Source organism: Crotalus tigris, unplaced genomic scaffold, assembly GCF_016545835.1.
Source record: "Crotalus tigris isolate CLP2741 ecotype Arizona unplaced genomic scaffold, ASM1654583v1 scf7180000024285.889131, whole genome shotgun sequence".
NCBI lineage: Eukaryota > Metazoa > Chordata > Lepidosauria > Squamata > Viperidae > Crotalus > Crotalus tigris.
In genome coordinates, this window is record NW_024100458.1 from 742,545 (window position 1) to 756,961 (window position 14,417).

The following is a 14,417-nucleotide window of genomic DNA, read 5'->3' on the forward strand; positions in this document are numbered from 1 at the left end:
TTTTTAAAAACAGTGGTTACTTACTGTATATTTTGGACATGGATTCTAGCCTGGTTGCTACTCCAAAATAATATGACATCAACTCAACTGATTTAAATAAACCAACAACACCTGAATAGGTTTCAAAATATGACAAAGGAATGACAACTTTAGTGAAAATGTCTTCTAACTTGGAAGATTTTTACAATGGATTTTTAGATTTTAAAGGTTACCACAGAATTATTGTCACCTATGGAAATCACATTAGATGGAAAATGCTTATAGCTCAGCCAAAGATAAATACTTTACATTGTTTTTGCTTATTTGGGTGTGTATGTGTGATAAAAATAGGTTGGATAATAATTTCTGAAGACTTTCATTTACTATTGAAGAAATTATTAGATGGAATAAGATTTCTAAAAAGAAAATGTATCATCAAAGTTGCAATGCTGTCTTTATTACAATCAGCAGTATAATTAATGGATGTAGGTGATTGCTTAATCCCAACATACAATATTTTTTTAATCTCCATGGCAGTTATTCAAGATGGGATACTTGTTTAATATCTCACTTGAGAAATGTAGAACAGTATCAATCCAATTTTGATTTCTTATCATGACCTATATTAATGTAATTGAATTTGGGGGAAATTTTATTGGTGGGAAATGGTATTTTAATGCTTTTTTGCTGGAAGATTTGGGTTTGTAAACTAATAAGAGAAACAACATATAAATATGTTTTTTCAAACAAATAAAATTTAATCTACCGGGGACAATTTCAGGTATATTTAAATCATTCATTTGTGATAAGATAATACTGTACCTGATGTGTCTGGTGGAAAAAGATGCATGGATTACAATTTAGAAATTTTGAATTAGGAATAAAAGAAATACTGAAACAATATTTCATAAAACAGACTCAGGCTAGTACATAACATTTTTAGATTTGCTAAACAGAAATCAGATCACCTATATGCCATGGTCCCAGATTTTTTTTAAACATTAATGAATTTTTAACGATTTGTCCATTTCTATGGATACATCTATCAATTAATAACAAGGGCAATCTGGATAATTCTTTGCAATTTTTCGTGTATCTTTTAAAGACCTTTACCACACATTCTGATATTTCACACAATTGGATCATTGGATATGATTATCACTTTTGTGATTTCATGATTTTAAAGTTTGGAATCCCTCAAAGGATCTGACTGAGTATCTTTGTGTGAGTGTGGTATACATACACACATGCACATTTGGGAGTTTCAATAAGCATGGGGTTGATAAATATACATCAATATGATAAATCTTCAGAGTCAGTTAAACTTACAATACAATGGAAACTAATTGAATAGAAAAATACAGATGGTGAGAGTCAGGAAGAGATAACATTAAGGAAGTAAGATAAACCATATAGGCAAAAATGGTTGGGTCTGAGAAAGGAAGAAGAGAAGCTATAAAAATATATAGGAAATGGCTAGCCAGGAAGGACAGGTTGAATGGGAAAAAAGGAAACTATGCCAAATAAGATGAGAGGCACACTGAATTGAAAAGCAGGAAAAGAACTTATTGTTTAAAATGGGGACATAAATATCTACTGAGTTTAAAATAACCATTTACATGTCTAATTTTTCTTATTCTTATTGTATATGTGAATATGATTTAGTATGTTATCAGGAAATGTGTATAGGCGGACGGAAAGATTGTAACCTCATACTACCTCAGCCAATGGGGAAAGAGGAGGGCTGTAGCAGCTGGTGATAGGGATGAATAAAAGAAGATATTTTGGGTTAAAACTTTGGAGAGAACCAAGCTTTGATAGCTTCTCTCCCTGCTTATTGCAATAAACGAAACAAAAGGCCTTCACTGTGTCTTGGTTATTGGTCAGGCAAGCTTGCCTCTGGTCACAAAGGAAAGTAGCCAGGAGCACATAACAGGGTGGTTGTTATCAATTTGATAACTTTTTACATCCTGGGACTCTTTTTTTTTAAGTTTTTTATCACACTTAGATAGCTCTTCTAATACACAGTGACCTCCTCAAAATGAATTCCTAGTTGTTTAATGGGCTCTTTTCCTCCACCAGTATGAAAAATATGGCTGTAACAAATTTAAATAAATACATAAATGAAAATGATAGGATTGTAATTTTAGTTGTCAGTGTTAGAAGTAAAGCATCCTGGTTCATCCAAGCCGGGAATAAATAAGCAAACATGGCAACTGCTTTGGGAAGAAGGTTACAGTTTATTGCAGAAAGATGGTTCTTCAGGAAAGTGCAGAGGAGAGAGAAGGGCTGAGCACATGGGGCAGTAGGCTTTTATACCCCCTCTAGCCTTGTTTGGAATAGTTTCCTGTTCCTGTGGCATGAACTTTGAGGCTGTGTTTGTCTAGGCCTTGATATCTGTGGTTTAATTCTATTATCATATCCTGCTTCCCAAGGGATGGGGCTGACTCCTAGAGTTTGGGTGGGGTATACAGATCTTCTGCTTTGTCTTCTTGATTGCTCTGGCTTCAACTTTCTGATGGTTTTACATCTGCATTTGTATGGGGCTAAAGTCTTGCTTGGGCCAGAGAGATAGATTTGGGGCCAGGTTTGGTTTTAAAAACTCCTTTTGAGGAAAAATATATTTTTCTGCCTTTTTAATATTTCCTTCTCTGGGTTAACTTCCCTCATCAGGCAAACATATCTATGTGGTATAAAAATTTAGGATTAAATTGGTGGCTTTCTATATTTCTTTGGTGAACTTGCTCAAGTATATGACATTTGTATCCTGCCTTTTCATGAACAAATTCAGATAGATTTTGATGTTTCGGTTTTTACATTAAACTCGAATTTAAAAAAAACACATTTCCTTTTCTTCAGCCTTTATTACCCATCCTTTGTTTGTAATAAAGATTATCCAATATGCTTTTTAGGTACTAACATGGCTTCTTTATGCCTTCTTACACAAAAACCTATTCCCTACATCCTGCATAACTAACCACAAGAAGCAGAAATAGAGCCCCTGTCTTCTTTCCACGAGTGAACTAACTTATGAACTCCGGCCCTTCTGCTTTTTTTCTTTTAATTTGGGAGAGAAACCTGGATTTTACCAAGCCCCTCCCTGCTTCTCTCTTGCAGTCAAAACGAAGAAAGACGAGGCGAGGGCGTCGAATTTCACTTCCTGTCACCTGGCAGGAGTCCTTTGTCTGTTCTTGAATGCTATTTAAAGGCGGGACGGAGCAGCCAGCAGCGGACAGTGAATTAAAGAGTTAACTGGAGATTTCCTCGGAAAGGGCGCCACCCTCTCTGACGGTAGAGTAGCCTATGAGTCAGTTTCACCTGAAACTCTTCAGGTAAGTAAAGGAAGCAAAACGAAGAAAAGAGGAAAAGGAACTGGAGCCAAGATCCGGAAAGAAAGAGGGCCCAAGGCTCAAAGCGAGAGAGCCCGCTCGGCTACATCGCAGGGGCTGCCCCAAGAGCTTCGGGTTCAGGAGACTGGTTTTCCAGCCGCCGACCGTCTGCAAGAGAGGCGAGGGGTGCCTACCGGACGCGGGGCGTGGGGTGGGCAGAGAAAGGCTTCGGGGCGGCCGATCTCGCCCTGAAGAAGAAGAAGGCAACTTGGGAGAGTCATTTCTCGCAGAAGGGCTCGAGTTCCAGGGACCCCACTGGAGAAAAGGACGTTCGGAGGAGAGGCGGAGGTGAATGCTCCTGCTCGTCCGGAGCCTTTTCTCGCGTCTCTGCTCGGTGTTCGGGGGCGGATCTGCCTTTGAAAAGCCGTCGGCCCGGAGAACTGCGCTGGTTTCGCTCGTTTGGGCGGAGATGGGCCGAAGTAGGAGCCGGCTACAGGCCGGACTCCTGGTGACCTTGGTTTTTTTAGCCGGCCTGGTTCTCGGTCAGGAACAAAATGGGGACGGAACCTCGTTTGGAGAAATGTGTCTTGCCCAATTTACGGCCGGGTTTCCGGAGTTTGTGCTGGACACGAATGCCTCGGTGGAGAACGGCGCGACTTTCCTGGCTTCGCCGCCGGCGGAAAGCAGCCGCGATTGCGTCCGCGCCTGTTGCAAGAACCCGAGTTGCAACTTGGCCCTGGTGGAGCAGAGCCCCGCAGACGATTCCGACGTCATTCAGAGCTGTTTCCTCCTCAACTGCCTTTACGACCAGGCTTTGGTCTGCAGGTTTGCCAAGAAGGACGGCTTCCTGAACTATGTCAGACGGGAGGTTTACAACGCTTACGCGACCATGCGCAACCGAGGCAACAGCGGTAAGGAGACCAGGGCCTGCTTCTCAGCCAAGGGTGCCCAACCGGGGTTGGAACCGAGAGAAGCTCCAGTCTTCCCTCTCAGTCCTGCAGTTGTGCCCAGTTGGTTTGGTTTGACGTGGCCTGTCGTGGGAACCTGCTGGCTCTGGCAGCTTCTGGCTTATGACAGCAGGCGGTCTCAAGATATTAAGCCCCAAGTCACCTGTCAATCTTAGTGGCTCTGAGCACCACTGCTGACCATGATTGCTGAAAAATGTTAGGGTAGTTTCACACAATTTTCATTTGGAAACATGAAAACAAAAGTATAAGACAAGACCATAAGCATTTTTCAGTTAAAAAAAATAAATACTTGCCCTGATCAGTATCTTCAACAAACAATGTCAAAATGACAACAGCTGGGTCATAACATCATTGAGAAAAGGATGCAATTTAATACTTGCCTCTGAACATCAGACACATCAGATGTAAGTTGCATCCTTTCTGTCAAGATTGGTACATCATTATAGGCCATGTTATAGATTCCCATGGCTAGAGTTTTGTCCTCAAATCATGCTCCAGTCACATGTGTGAATAAACTGAACTGGTCTTTAGGCTCCCCAAACTATAGGCATATCTTGGGTATTTGCCATAATGTGGTGGACATCAGCTAACACTTGTCTTGATGACAGAATAATTGAAACAAACCTTGGCATAGTGTGCCCCCCCCCAATCCCACAGTTCCCAAACTATGCACAAGGACATCACAGTGAACTCACAGGGGAGGTCGCAGGATATTTTACTATATAATAAATGGAACTGTTAGTGAGTTTGCTGCAGTGTTCTGGGTGCCATGACACATAGTTTGGGAACTGCAAGGGATGCCATGAACCAAGCAAATTCAGGAACCTCTATCCCAGCCATTGGTATGGTACATGGCAGTAAAAGGTTACTAACCACACTGTAGCCTTGGCATGACTACTTCATTGTGTGGTACTAAGGCCACAACAGTGCAGAAGTGAGGGCATTATTGAAACAGTGTAATGCAAACCAGAAAAAGCATTAAATAAGTAAACTATGGTACAGTTAAATATATTTTGTGAGCATGGTGTCTAAAATGGTGTTAGATGCAATTAAATGATAAGATTATCAATGGCTGTAAGTAATGAGAGTTTCTTTCTATCTCTAGAGTACATCACAGGATACTTCTGATACCAGTTGTTGGGTGACCTGAATAGCAAAATGCCTTGCTCCAGTTTTACTTATGGGTTTTTCATTGGCTGTCATAAATGGATGGTCTTTTAATCGCAACGTAGAGTGATAGATTGCAGTGGTTGTAATGAAATATCTGTGGAGATTCTCACTCATCCAGGTGGTGGTTGTCCCAAAGCTGGTTTTTCAAAAGGCAACTGGACTTTCAAACAAAACCAAACAAACCCCAAAGTCCAGTTGCCTTTTGAAAAACTACCTTTAGAATTGTAATTAAATGCTTTCTAAGTCTTTAAAAAGACAATGAAGTAATAGGTTGATATGACACTGTGAATTAAACCTAGTGAGTAATCCAATTCTTGTGTGACAGGTACTAGGGGCAAATTTTGGGGAATATTATTTCCTGTTGGATTTTGATCATGAACATTAAACACCTCTCTTAGATTCTGTTGGAAGCAGAATAATGAACCTGATGGACTTTGGTCTAATGAAGAAAGGAAATTATTGTCAGAAATTGATTTGAGTGGGGAGGTACGCGCAGCATCATTTGTAGGTTAGCACTGAATCTCTTCTCCCTGGAAAAGGGCAGTAGTGCAACAATTCCCAAGTTTGTTTCATTTAGGATACAAAGTATTGATTTCTATTCGTAGATGTCATCTGCAGGGTGAAAATTGGATTTCTGAAAAGTTGTAGAACATCTGGAGAATACCAACTTGTAGAAAACTGGTAAAAATACTTTATAAATCCCCATTTGTGTATCTGCAGAGAAGGGTGAACAATATCAAAATGGTGGGCAATTGAAGTCTTAGCCATGTTTCTGTGTGCAATGCATAAGACATATGTTAAAACGAGGTGGGTCTTCGATCTCCCAGTTATACCTGCTATTTTGATGTCATTTACCATCCCAATACCCCTGTGGCTCTGTTTGACTTGAAGACATGGGACCTGCATGGAAGGAATATACCACAGTACAGAACAAAATTATTATGTTGGCAAATGGTTCTAAACAGAGCCATATGGTGTAGTGGTTAAGGTGTTGGCCTAGAACCCAGGAGATTGTGAATTCTAGGCTTCCTGAGTGATGAAAGCCGGCTGATTGATTTTGGACCAGACACTCTCAGACTAACCCAACTTATAGAGTTGTTGTAGGAAAAATAGAAATAGGTATAATCACTGACATTTTGGTCTCTTTTGGTTGTTCTTTAGTCCGTTTCATAAGTGATACAGTTTGTGTGCATAATTAATACCATTATATAATAAATGTGCATACCTGCATCAGATTACATTTGTTCTCATGCATGCTTTTGAATAATTGCTGATCTTGTAAATGTTCTTAAAATCTGTCACAAAGCTAATTCAATGCTGGTCATTCAGTCAAATCAAGTTGAACTTCTTGTACTGAGGCCAGTAGGAGAATGCTATGGGTCAGGGGTCTTCAAACTTGGTCCTTTTATGACTTGTGGACTTCAACTCCCAGAATTCCTCAGCCAGCATGCCTGGCTGAGGAATTCTGGGAGTTGAAGTCCACAAGTCATAAAAGGGCCAAGTTTGAAGACCCCTGCTGTGGGTGATCAGACATAGGAAAATATCTTTGCACATCACAAATAATGCATCTGATTGTAGCCATGTTATAGAAATAGATGATAGTATACTTCTGTTAATTTTGATCTAAGATCCACTTAATGCTTGTGATAGCTTTGTATTATTTCATTTTTTTTAAAAAAGAGAGCACTCCAGCAGCTAATTGCTGAGTGAGCATATTCTCCCTACAAAACGGCATAATCAAACTATCATAACAAGTGATACTTGACCTAGATCAATACTGTAGCCCTCCAGAATTACTGAGGGCTGCTTCATCACCCAGATTAGATGAGGGTTGCTGTAAATCAATGTTTCCCAAACTTGACAATTTTAAGGCATGTGGACTTCAACTCCCAGAATTCCACAGCCAGCGTTGTGGAATTCTGGGAGTTGAAGTCCTCATGCCTTAAAATTGTCAAGTTTGGGAAACACTGCTGTAAATTATGGTTCTTCAACAATTCTGTACTAAGCACTAAATTACTAGATCTGGTAAAATTGAAATTACATTTATTTTCTGAATATTAAGTCTTTCTGAAAATGGTAGCACTTTTGAGGAAGATCCATCAAACTTTTATTTTCTTCACATTTAAATGTGTGCATTTTAATGTAAGTTTTCACCTTTTAATACCATAAATTAGCTACCATATTTGAACATTTCTATAGGATTAAAGAACCTGAAATACAAATACAATTTCTACGTACAACACAAATGTAAAGAACAGAGTTTGGTAATTGTTAAATCATATAAACTAACCATTGAGTGCCACGATAATAGTGTTAACGGTGTTTGTTATGTTCCGTCAACAAAATTTCCATAAAATCTCCATCACTACTTAGTCAACCTTAAAATTAAGATTCAGATGTACTTTCTCCTATTGTAAATAATTTCATTATTACCTACCTGTAAATAAGCTTCTCTGGTTTTATTATCATATTATAACTAGCCAGACAATTATTTTTTAAACATTTTTGGTTTTCTATACTTTAGCCCAAGAATGATGTGCTTTTAGATAATTGTCTTTACACTTTTCTCTGTAACCAAATCAATTTAATATCTAATTTATAAGTGGGGAAGGCCTGTCCAATTAGGTAAGAAAGGTGCTTGGGTAAAGAACTATGATACATATGACTTTCCTTTGTTTTAAGGTAATGTTCTTTCGTATAAATCTGTCTACATATAGAAAGATCATACATAATGTGAAGTATGGTCCCCAGTTTGGTGACACCTAGAGGAAATAATGCTATTCCTAGGGAGATCTGATCGATGCCTGCTTCTCATTTTTGATCAGTTTCTAGGCAGATAAATAAAAGTCCCATGGATTTATGTCTGCAGTTTTCAGTTTGTTGATCTTTCCTGTTCTGTATTTAGTTTTAATTTTACAGCTACAGGGATGGAATGGCAGAAGAATGAAAGATGAATCAGTCATATTTGAGAAGGCAAGGCAGTGCATTTGGATTGTAGCCACAGAATACATGAATTCTTTAGCTCTGACATATGGTGAACTGGGTCAGGAGGTGGGGAATAATGTAGAAAGTAGGAGGTTTGTTTGAACAGGATAAATGAGAGCATCATGAATTCATTTGTTAGAGACAGTGTTAACAAAACCTCTGAGCAATAAGATGATTTCATTTACCTGTTAGAGATTTTTGGCACTATTTTTTTTCCTGATTTTCCTGGAGCTTTTAGAGACATCTGATCTGGTACAGGTTCTAAAATACAGGTGTTAATCACATTCACACAACTGATACCAAATTGTATTCAGGTAGTTGTCTTGGGATTGCTTAGGATAAGTTGGGGACAAATTTGTGTTCTTTTGAGTTATAGCTTTTTCTAACAATCATAGCTACAGTATTTGAGAATATAAATAATCCCGATTTAGTGACCACAATTGGGATGGGCAGGAGGTGAAATTGTTAGTTTTTTTTAATCTCCTGTCTGCAAATTATTAAAGTCTATGTGTCAACAATCCCACTCCGTCATCTAGCAAAGAAAGATTTCTGGCCATTTATTTTTGCCAAGTGTATACCTTGCTGGTTACAGAAGTAGCATAAGCTGAATCTGAGGTTTTCCAGTGCAATCAGTACAATACAAAGCAACTTTTCCTCTCCCCCTCCCCCCTCCCCACCCTCCATCCCCTAGTTATCTGTAAATGTTCAGTTAGGTGCTTGTATATTGTTTAGGAAACAGATTCTTGGTTCCTAGCTCTGCATATTGATAGTTGACCTTGGCTGGCTGAAGCTTCTCACAAGGCTCAGCTGGGCTTTCATCCTCCCCTTTTTCCTTACAGTCCAATCTTCCCCTCTCCCCCACCCACCCAATGTGGCTAATGTCAGGCTATCAGCTCATGAAACTGGGATAGGAGAGATGCAGTTATGACACTCGGCCACCAGCTTTTGTGTTGGTCTTGGGCAATGTTACATACCTTCCTGTAAATAAGAGTGTATTCTTCTTTTATGTTTTTTTTTATTGTTATATTTCCTCCAGGAATATAAGCAGGATATATGAAACTGATCCTCCATTCCCCACCCCCAACAACAATAACCCAGGAAAGTAAGTTGAACTGAGAGAATGACTGGCCCAAATCATTCACTAAGTTCACTTGAGTTGAATTTGAATTTGGGTCTCCCTAGGTCCTAGCCTTAGCCCCAGACTTGACCACTATTGTATTTGTCCCCAACTTACCTAGAATACAAACAACAACAAGCAATCCCAAGACAGTTACTTGAGTGCAATTTTGTTTCAGTGGTGTGAATGTGAGTAATACCTATGCTTTAGAAATCAGAATAACACTGTGCTGGAGCCATTTAATTTTCTCTTCTTGCCATTGTACTGAAAGCAATTGCTTCTTGGAAAAATGCTCTTTAGCTGCAATAGGGAGAGCTCTCCATGTCCAGGGTAGATAAAATAGTCAACTGGCATTTGGGTGAATTTTTGCAGGTGGCAACAAGGATGTCTGACAATGCCAATACCTCTCACCATCAAGCATTGTCTCCAGCTACCTAAATAAAATAAAATCAGTATCAAAATGCCATTTGGGAGCAATTTATTTTAAAAATTATAGGATTGCTTGGTAATCTGGGTGGGAGTTATGATCCAGGGTTGGAGAAGAGTGGTACAGACTCTCTGGATGATCTCATTTGAAAACCTGAGGCCTTAGACTGCAAGTGGGAGTTTTCTTATTATACTACTTTCAAAAATTAGCTTGTGAGGGAAAATATTAGGCTAGATTCTTTGCTAACTTTATGTGTTATGCTTACTATATGCTAGATAGATAGATAGATAGATAGATAGATAGATAGATAGATAGATAGATAGATAGATAGGCAAGCAGATGATAGGCATTTGCATCTGTATGAAGGGGCTTCTGGTATCAGGATTCCCAGCTGGAGAATACTCTAATGTCAATTATATTGCGTGTGCATCTTTTCTTGATTGTAATATAAAGTAACTATGCAGAGTTCTGCTTTGTATTGGGAATCACCATATGAAGAGAGAATGAATAATGAATTATTTTCTTTCAGGCCACTTTTTTCTTTATATTTTGTCCCAGCAATTTCAAAGTAAGTCTAGAGATGTTCAAAACCTTCCATGAATGTAAGAGCTGGTTTTGGATGGTTTATGCATGAACATGTGTTTGGGATGATTTGTTCCAAATAGACTCCAGATTGGGGCTGATTGATTTTGAATGCAATCCCAAAATCAGAAAGATGGAAAGTATGTTTTTAATGCTCTGGTCCATGCTGCTTGATTAGAAGTTTCATTTCTTGCAGTTGTAGTATTTGTTATTCGCTACCCAGAGCGGCTTTTGGTGAGATAAAAAGATAAATAATTTTGTATGTCTTAAATTCTGCTGCCAGTGCAAAAAAAAAAAGGGGGGGGGAATGTTCCTATTGCTGTTTTCTTAGGCTGAAAGTATGTGTGAACTTTATGGACTTTTGGAACAAAGAAGAGAAATAAAAAGGAAAAGAAATAAAAAGGAAAAGAGAAAAAGAATACATTAAGGCTTTTCAAAACGTATGAGTTACATCAGAATTTGCAAGGTATTTCGGTTTCATCTTTGGGTCAATGTAGTGGGATAGGTGGTGGTTTTAGTGAGATATTTCCTTCCCCTTGCTCTCATCTCCTTGCTTTTCAAAACAGCCCCCTTTTGCGGGTTAAAATAACATTTCCCCCTCTCCACTCCCCTGATACCTATTCTCTATATCACAGGTCCCCAACCTTTTGGGGACCAGGGACCAGTTCCGTGGAGAGAGGTTTTTCTGCGGACCAGAAGATGTGTGCCTACATCTCTCGGATGGCGCTTTGCTTGTTTGTGGGGACCGGTTGCTTGCATGCCGCGGCCCAGTACTGGTCCATGGACTGGGGATTGGGGACCCCTGCTCTGTATGTCTCACTACATGGATCAAGCCATAAAGAGAGGAGCTGCTTTGTTGGTCAAGGAAGGGGAAGGATGATATGTAAAAAGTCTTGATTTTTAATACCCTGCCCACTTTTACTGAGAGAGGAGTGGTGCCACCAGCTTCCATCACAGTCGGATGAAACTGAGGGAGACCCCAGAGCTCAGCTTACACCATATTGTAAATGAGTAGAATAACTGGAAAATGTTTCTGCCATCAAATACTTCAAAAGAATTATTGATAATAGCAGGTTGATATAGCAGAGGGTACGTATGCATTGGCCCCTCTGTACTGTGTGAACAATCAAATCTCTAATTTATTAACTGCCTCTCTTTTTCTAAATAGTGCATTCCTTTTCATTTCACAGGTCCTGAAAAACAATGTAGGAGAAAAGCAGGGGGAAAGTAGGCAAATTGGCTAGATGTGAGTTGTTAGTAAAGACTGTGATATAGTGATGTTGGGAAAGGATGTCTCAGTATAAGCTGAGATAGCATTTTACTTCCTCTTTAGTTATCTTGTAGGTCAAGTGTTCCAACTGGTATGTTTAATGTGACTCCTGAGCCCTGCCCTGTTTTGGTGGTAACAACCTTAACGCGCTTGGCATGCCCTAATTGTAAATGGATCACAAAGCACTGGTAGTAACATTTCCTCATCCAGATTATTTTGTATACTTGCTAGTCAAATATAAAGATGAAGCCATCAGGTTTTCCAAATCATTGCTCATAAGTTATTTATGTATCTGGATAAAATTGGAATTCATGTCCAGTTGTATTAAAATCAAGTGGATGTGCTTAGAGTGGGGAAGAAGAACAGAACTGAGCTTTGTACTCCCCAAAAAGAAACTTGAACTTAGGAATTTCTACACTTTTTTTCTGTCAAAAGAGGATGTATGGAAGCAAAGCAAAATCAGAAATTCTGTTCTATGTAAAGAGAGGGGAAAGGGAAGCAAATCGGAGTTACTGCTCTAAGTGAAACAGGGTTGGTTTTTTTTTTCTTTTCATGCCAAATATCGCTTCTACCTCTTATTAATCAATCCATGAGGAAAATATACTACTGTTCCTGTACTGGGGTGATAGAGCTAGCATGGATTTAGGTCTGATCTATAGGCTGTTGAGTGAGGAAGGTAATCTGGGCTTATCACCAGCATACTCGCAGCTTCCTCTACGAAACCTTAACATGACCAGGAACATGATACAGTAAATGGAATTTTCTGTGATCTATTGGAGCCCCTGAAGAAGCGACCAATGCTAGCCTACCGAGACAGCAATTCAGCGCTCATTTGATTCCTAGATTTAAAGGCTTGGGTTTATATACCATCTTAAGCCATTATGTGTTTGTTTGATCTTGGCTTAGCATATTACATGAATCCAGCCATTGTAGGAGGGGGAGGGAATAAATGGGAAAAAATGCTTCAAATTGACACCATCCTACAAGAAAGTTTTCTAACTTTTGATCTTTGCCCTAAGGCCAGCCGTTTGAAATAGGTGGTTTGGAAATAAATTAGGAGTTTATTTTCAAGAAGATTTTGACTCTGAAGTATGGAAGTACTCAAGTTATTTTGTGGGTTTTTTTTGTTCTTCTCATTTTCATAAACAACTTCCTAGCAAGTTGCTAATTTCCTCTTTTTTTACAGACAGGAACTGTGCGATAGCAAATAGTTTATTCAGAGTCACTCATTCATGTGCGGGAGATTTAGTTCCTCAAATTCTTCAACCAGTATAGCTACTTCTGAAAATTCTGGGAGAGGATGTTCCCACCGTTAGTGTGTGCTTAGATTGAGGAAGGAAGTTCCTTTCACTATCTCCAAGCATATAGTTTCAGTAGAGCTGGATTGAAAAAGAAAGACCTGCATATTTATACATAATGATAGTAAGTGCTCTTTAAAAATCTGGAGCCAGTTTGGTGTAGTGGTTAAAGCACTGGGAAATCATGAGTTCTAGTCACACCCTAAGCATGAAGCCAGCTACGTCCCCAACCCCTGGACTGTGGCCCACTACTGGGATGTGGTCCACTACTGTTCGGAACTGGGTCCACACCAAGACAGAAAAGTTGGGGACCGCTGAAGTCACTCTCTCTCAGCCCTAGAAAGAAATCAATGGCAGATGACTTCTGAAAATATTGTCAAGAAAACTGCAGGGACTTTCCTGCAGTTGCCAGTAATGAACACTGACTCAAAGCATGGGTGCATGGACACACACACACCATCTGATCAGTTACCATCACATTATCCAATCATTTTCAGTAACTTGAAGAACCAGGATAAATTTCCACAGGATCATATCACACATCCTCTATTGTTACCTTTTTGGCTGAGCAGTAACATCTCTGGATATAGAAGGTGAATCATTGTGAATCATCAAATTCCAATCTACAGTGCTGTTTCAAATGATCTGAAGAGTTATTATATCAGATATAAGTAGCAGATCAAAGACAAAAAAAGTGTACACTTCTGTTCCTTTTTCAAATCAAGTTGTTAGTGCAACCAAAATCAATTTCAGACTGAAATTGGCTAGACAATATTTTTTCCCCAAGTGCACTTATAGCTAGCTAAACACTGTTCTCCAGAATATTTTACCTGAGAAAAGAATATTTGCACTTTGAGCTAGAATGTTCACATTCTTCGGAGCCAGGTACAAGCCCTTTGAGGGAAGGAAACACTCTCTGTGTTGTGAGTTTCACTGCAAACATTTTCAGTTGCTGCAGTTAAGTCATGTAGCCATGTTACGTTCAGATCAAATGGATGTGCTTTTGAAGTACCTTGTGCAATTATCAAAGGGCTGATATCTTGAAGATTCTACCTATCCTCCAACTATCTGGAAAATCTTAGATGCTGCCAGGATTGCAAATTTTGGTCACTATGTTTCAGTACTTGCAATCCTTTGTATTTCACCCAGGCTACTTAATCTGATTATATCACAAGAGTTTTGGAAAAGCCACTAATTCAGAGCACCTAATGTATGTTTTGCAATACTTTTAATGAGATGCGCACTGAGGGATTTACTGAAGAAATTTTACACTATTGCAATAACCAAGAGGT

The 14,417-nt window shown here is 39.2% G+C and overlaps 1 protein-coding gene across 1 annotated transcript in view; it reads left to right on the forward strand.

The window, feature by feature from the left end:
* The first annotated feature begins 2,891 nt into the window (after positions 1-2,891).
* SPINT1 (serine peptidase inhibitor, Kunitz type 1) overlaps positions 2,892-14,417 on the forward strand; it is a 34,925-nt gene continuing 23,399 nt past the window's right edge. Inside the window, exon 1 of the mRNA XM_039323835.1 lies at positions 2,892-4,219. Coding sequence (XP_039179769.1) covers positions 3,661-4,219 — 559 coding nt within the window. The 5' untranslated portion in view covers positions 2,892-3,660. The remainder of the gene's footprint in view (positions 4,220-14,417) is intronic.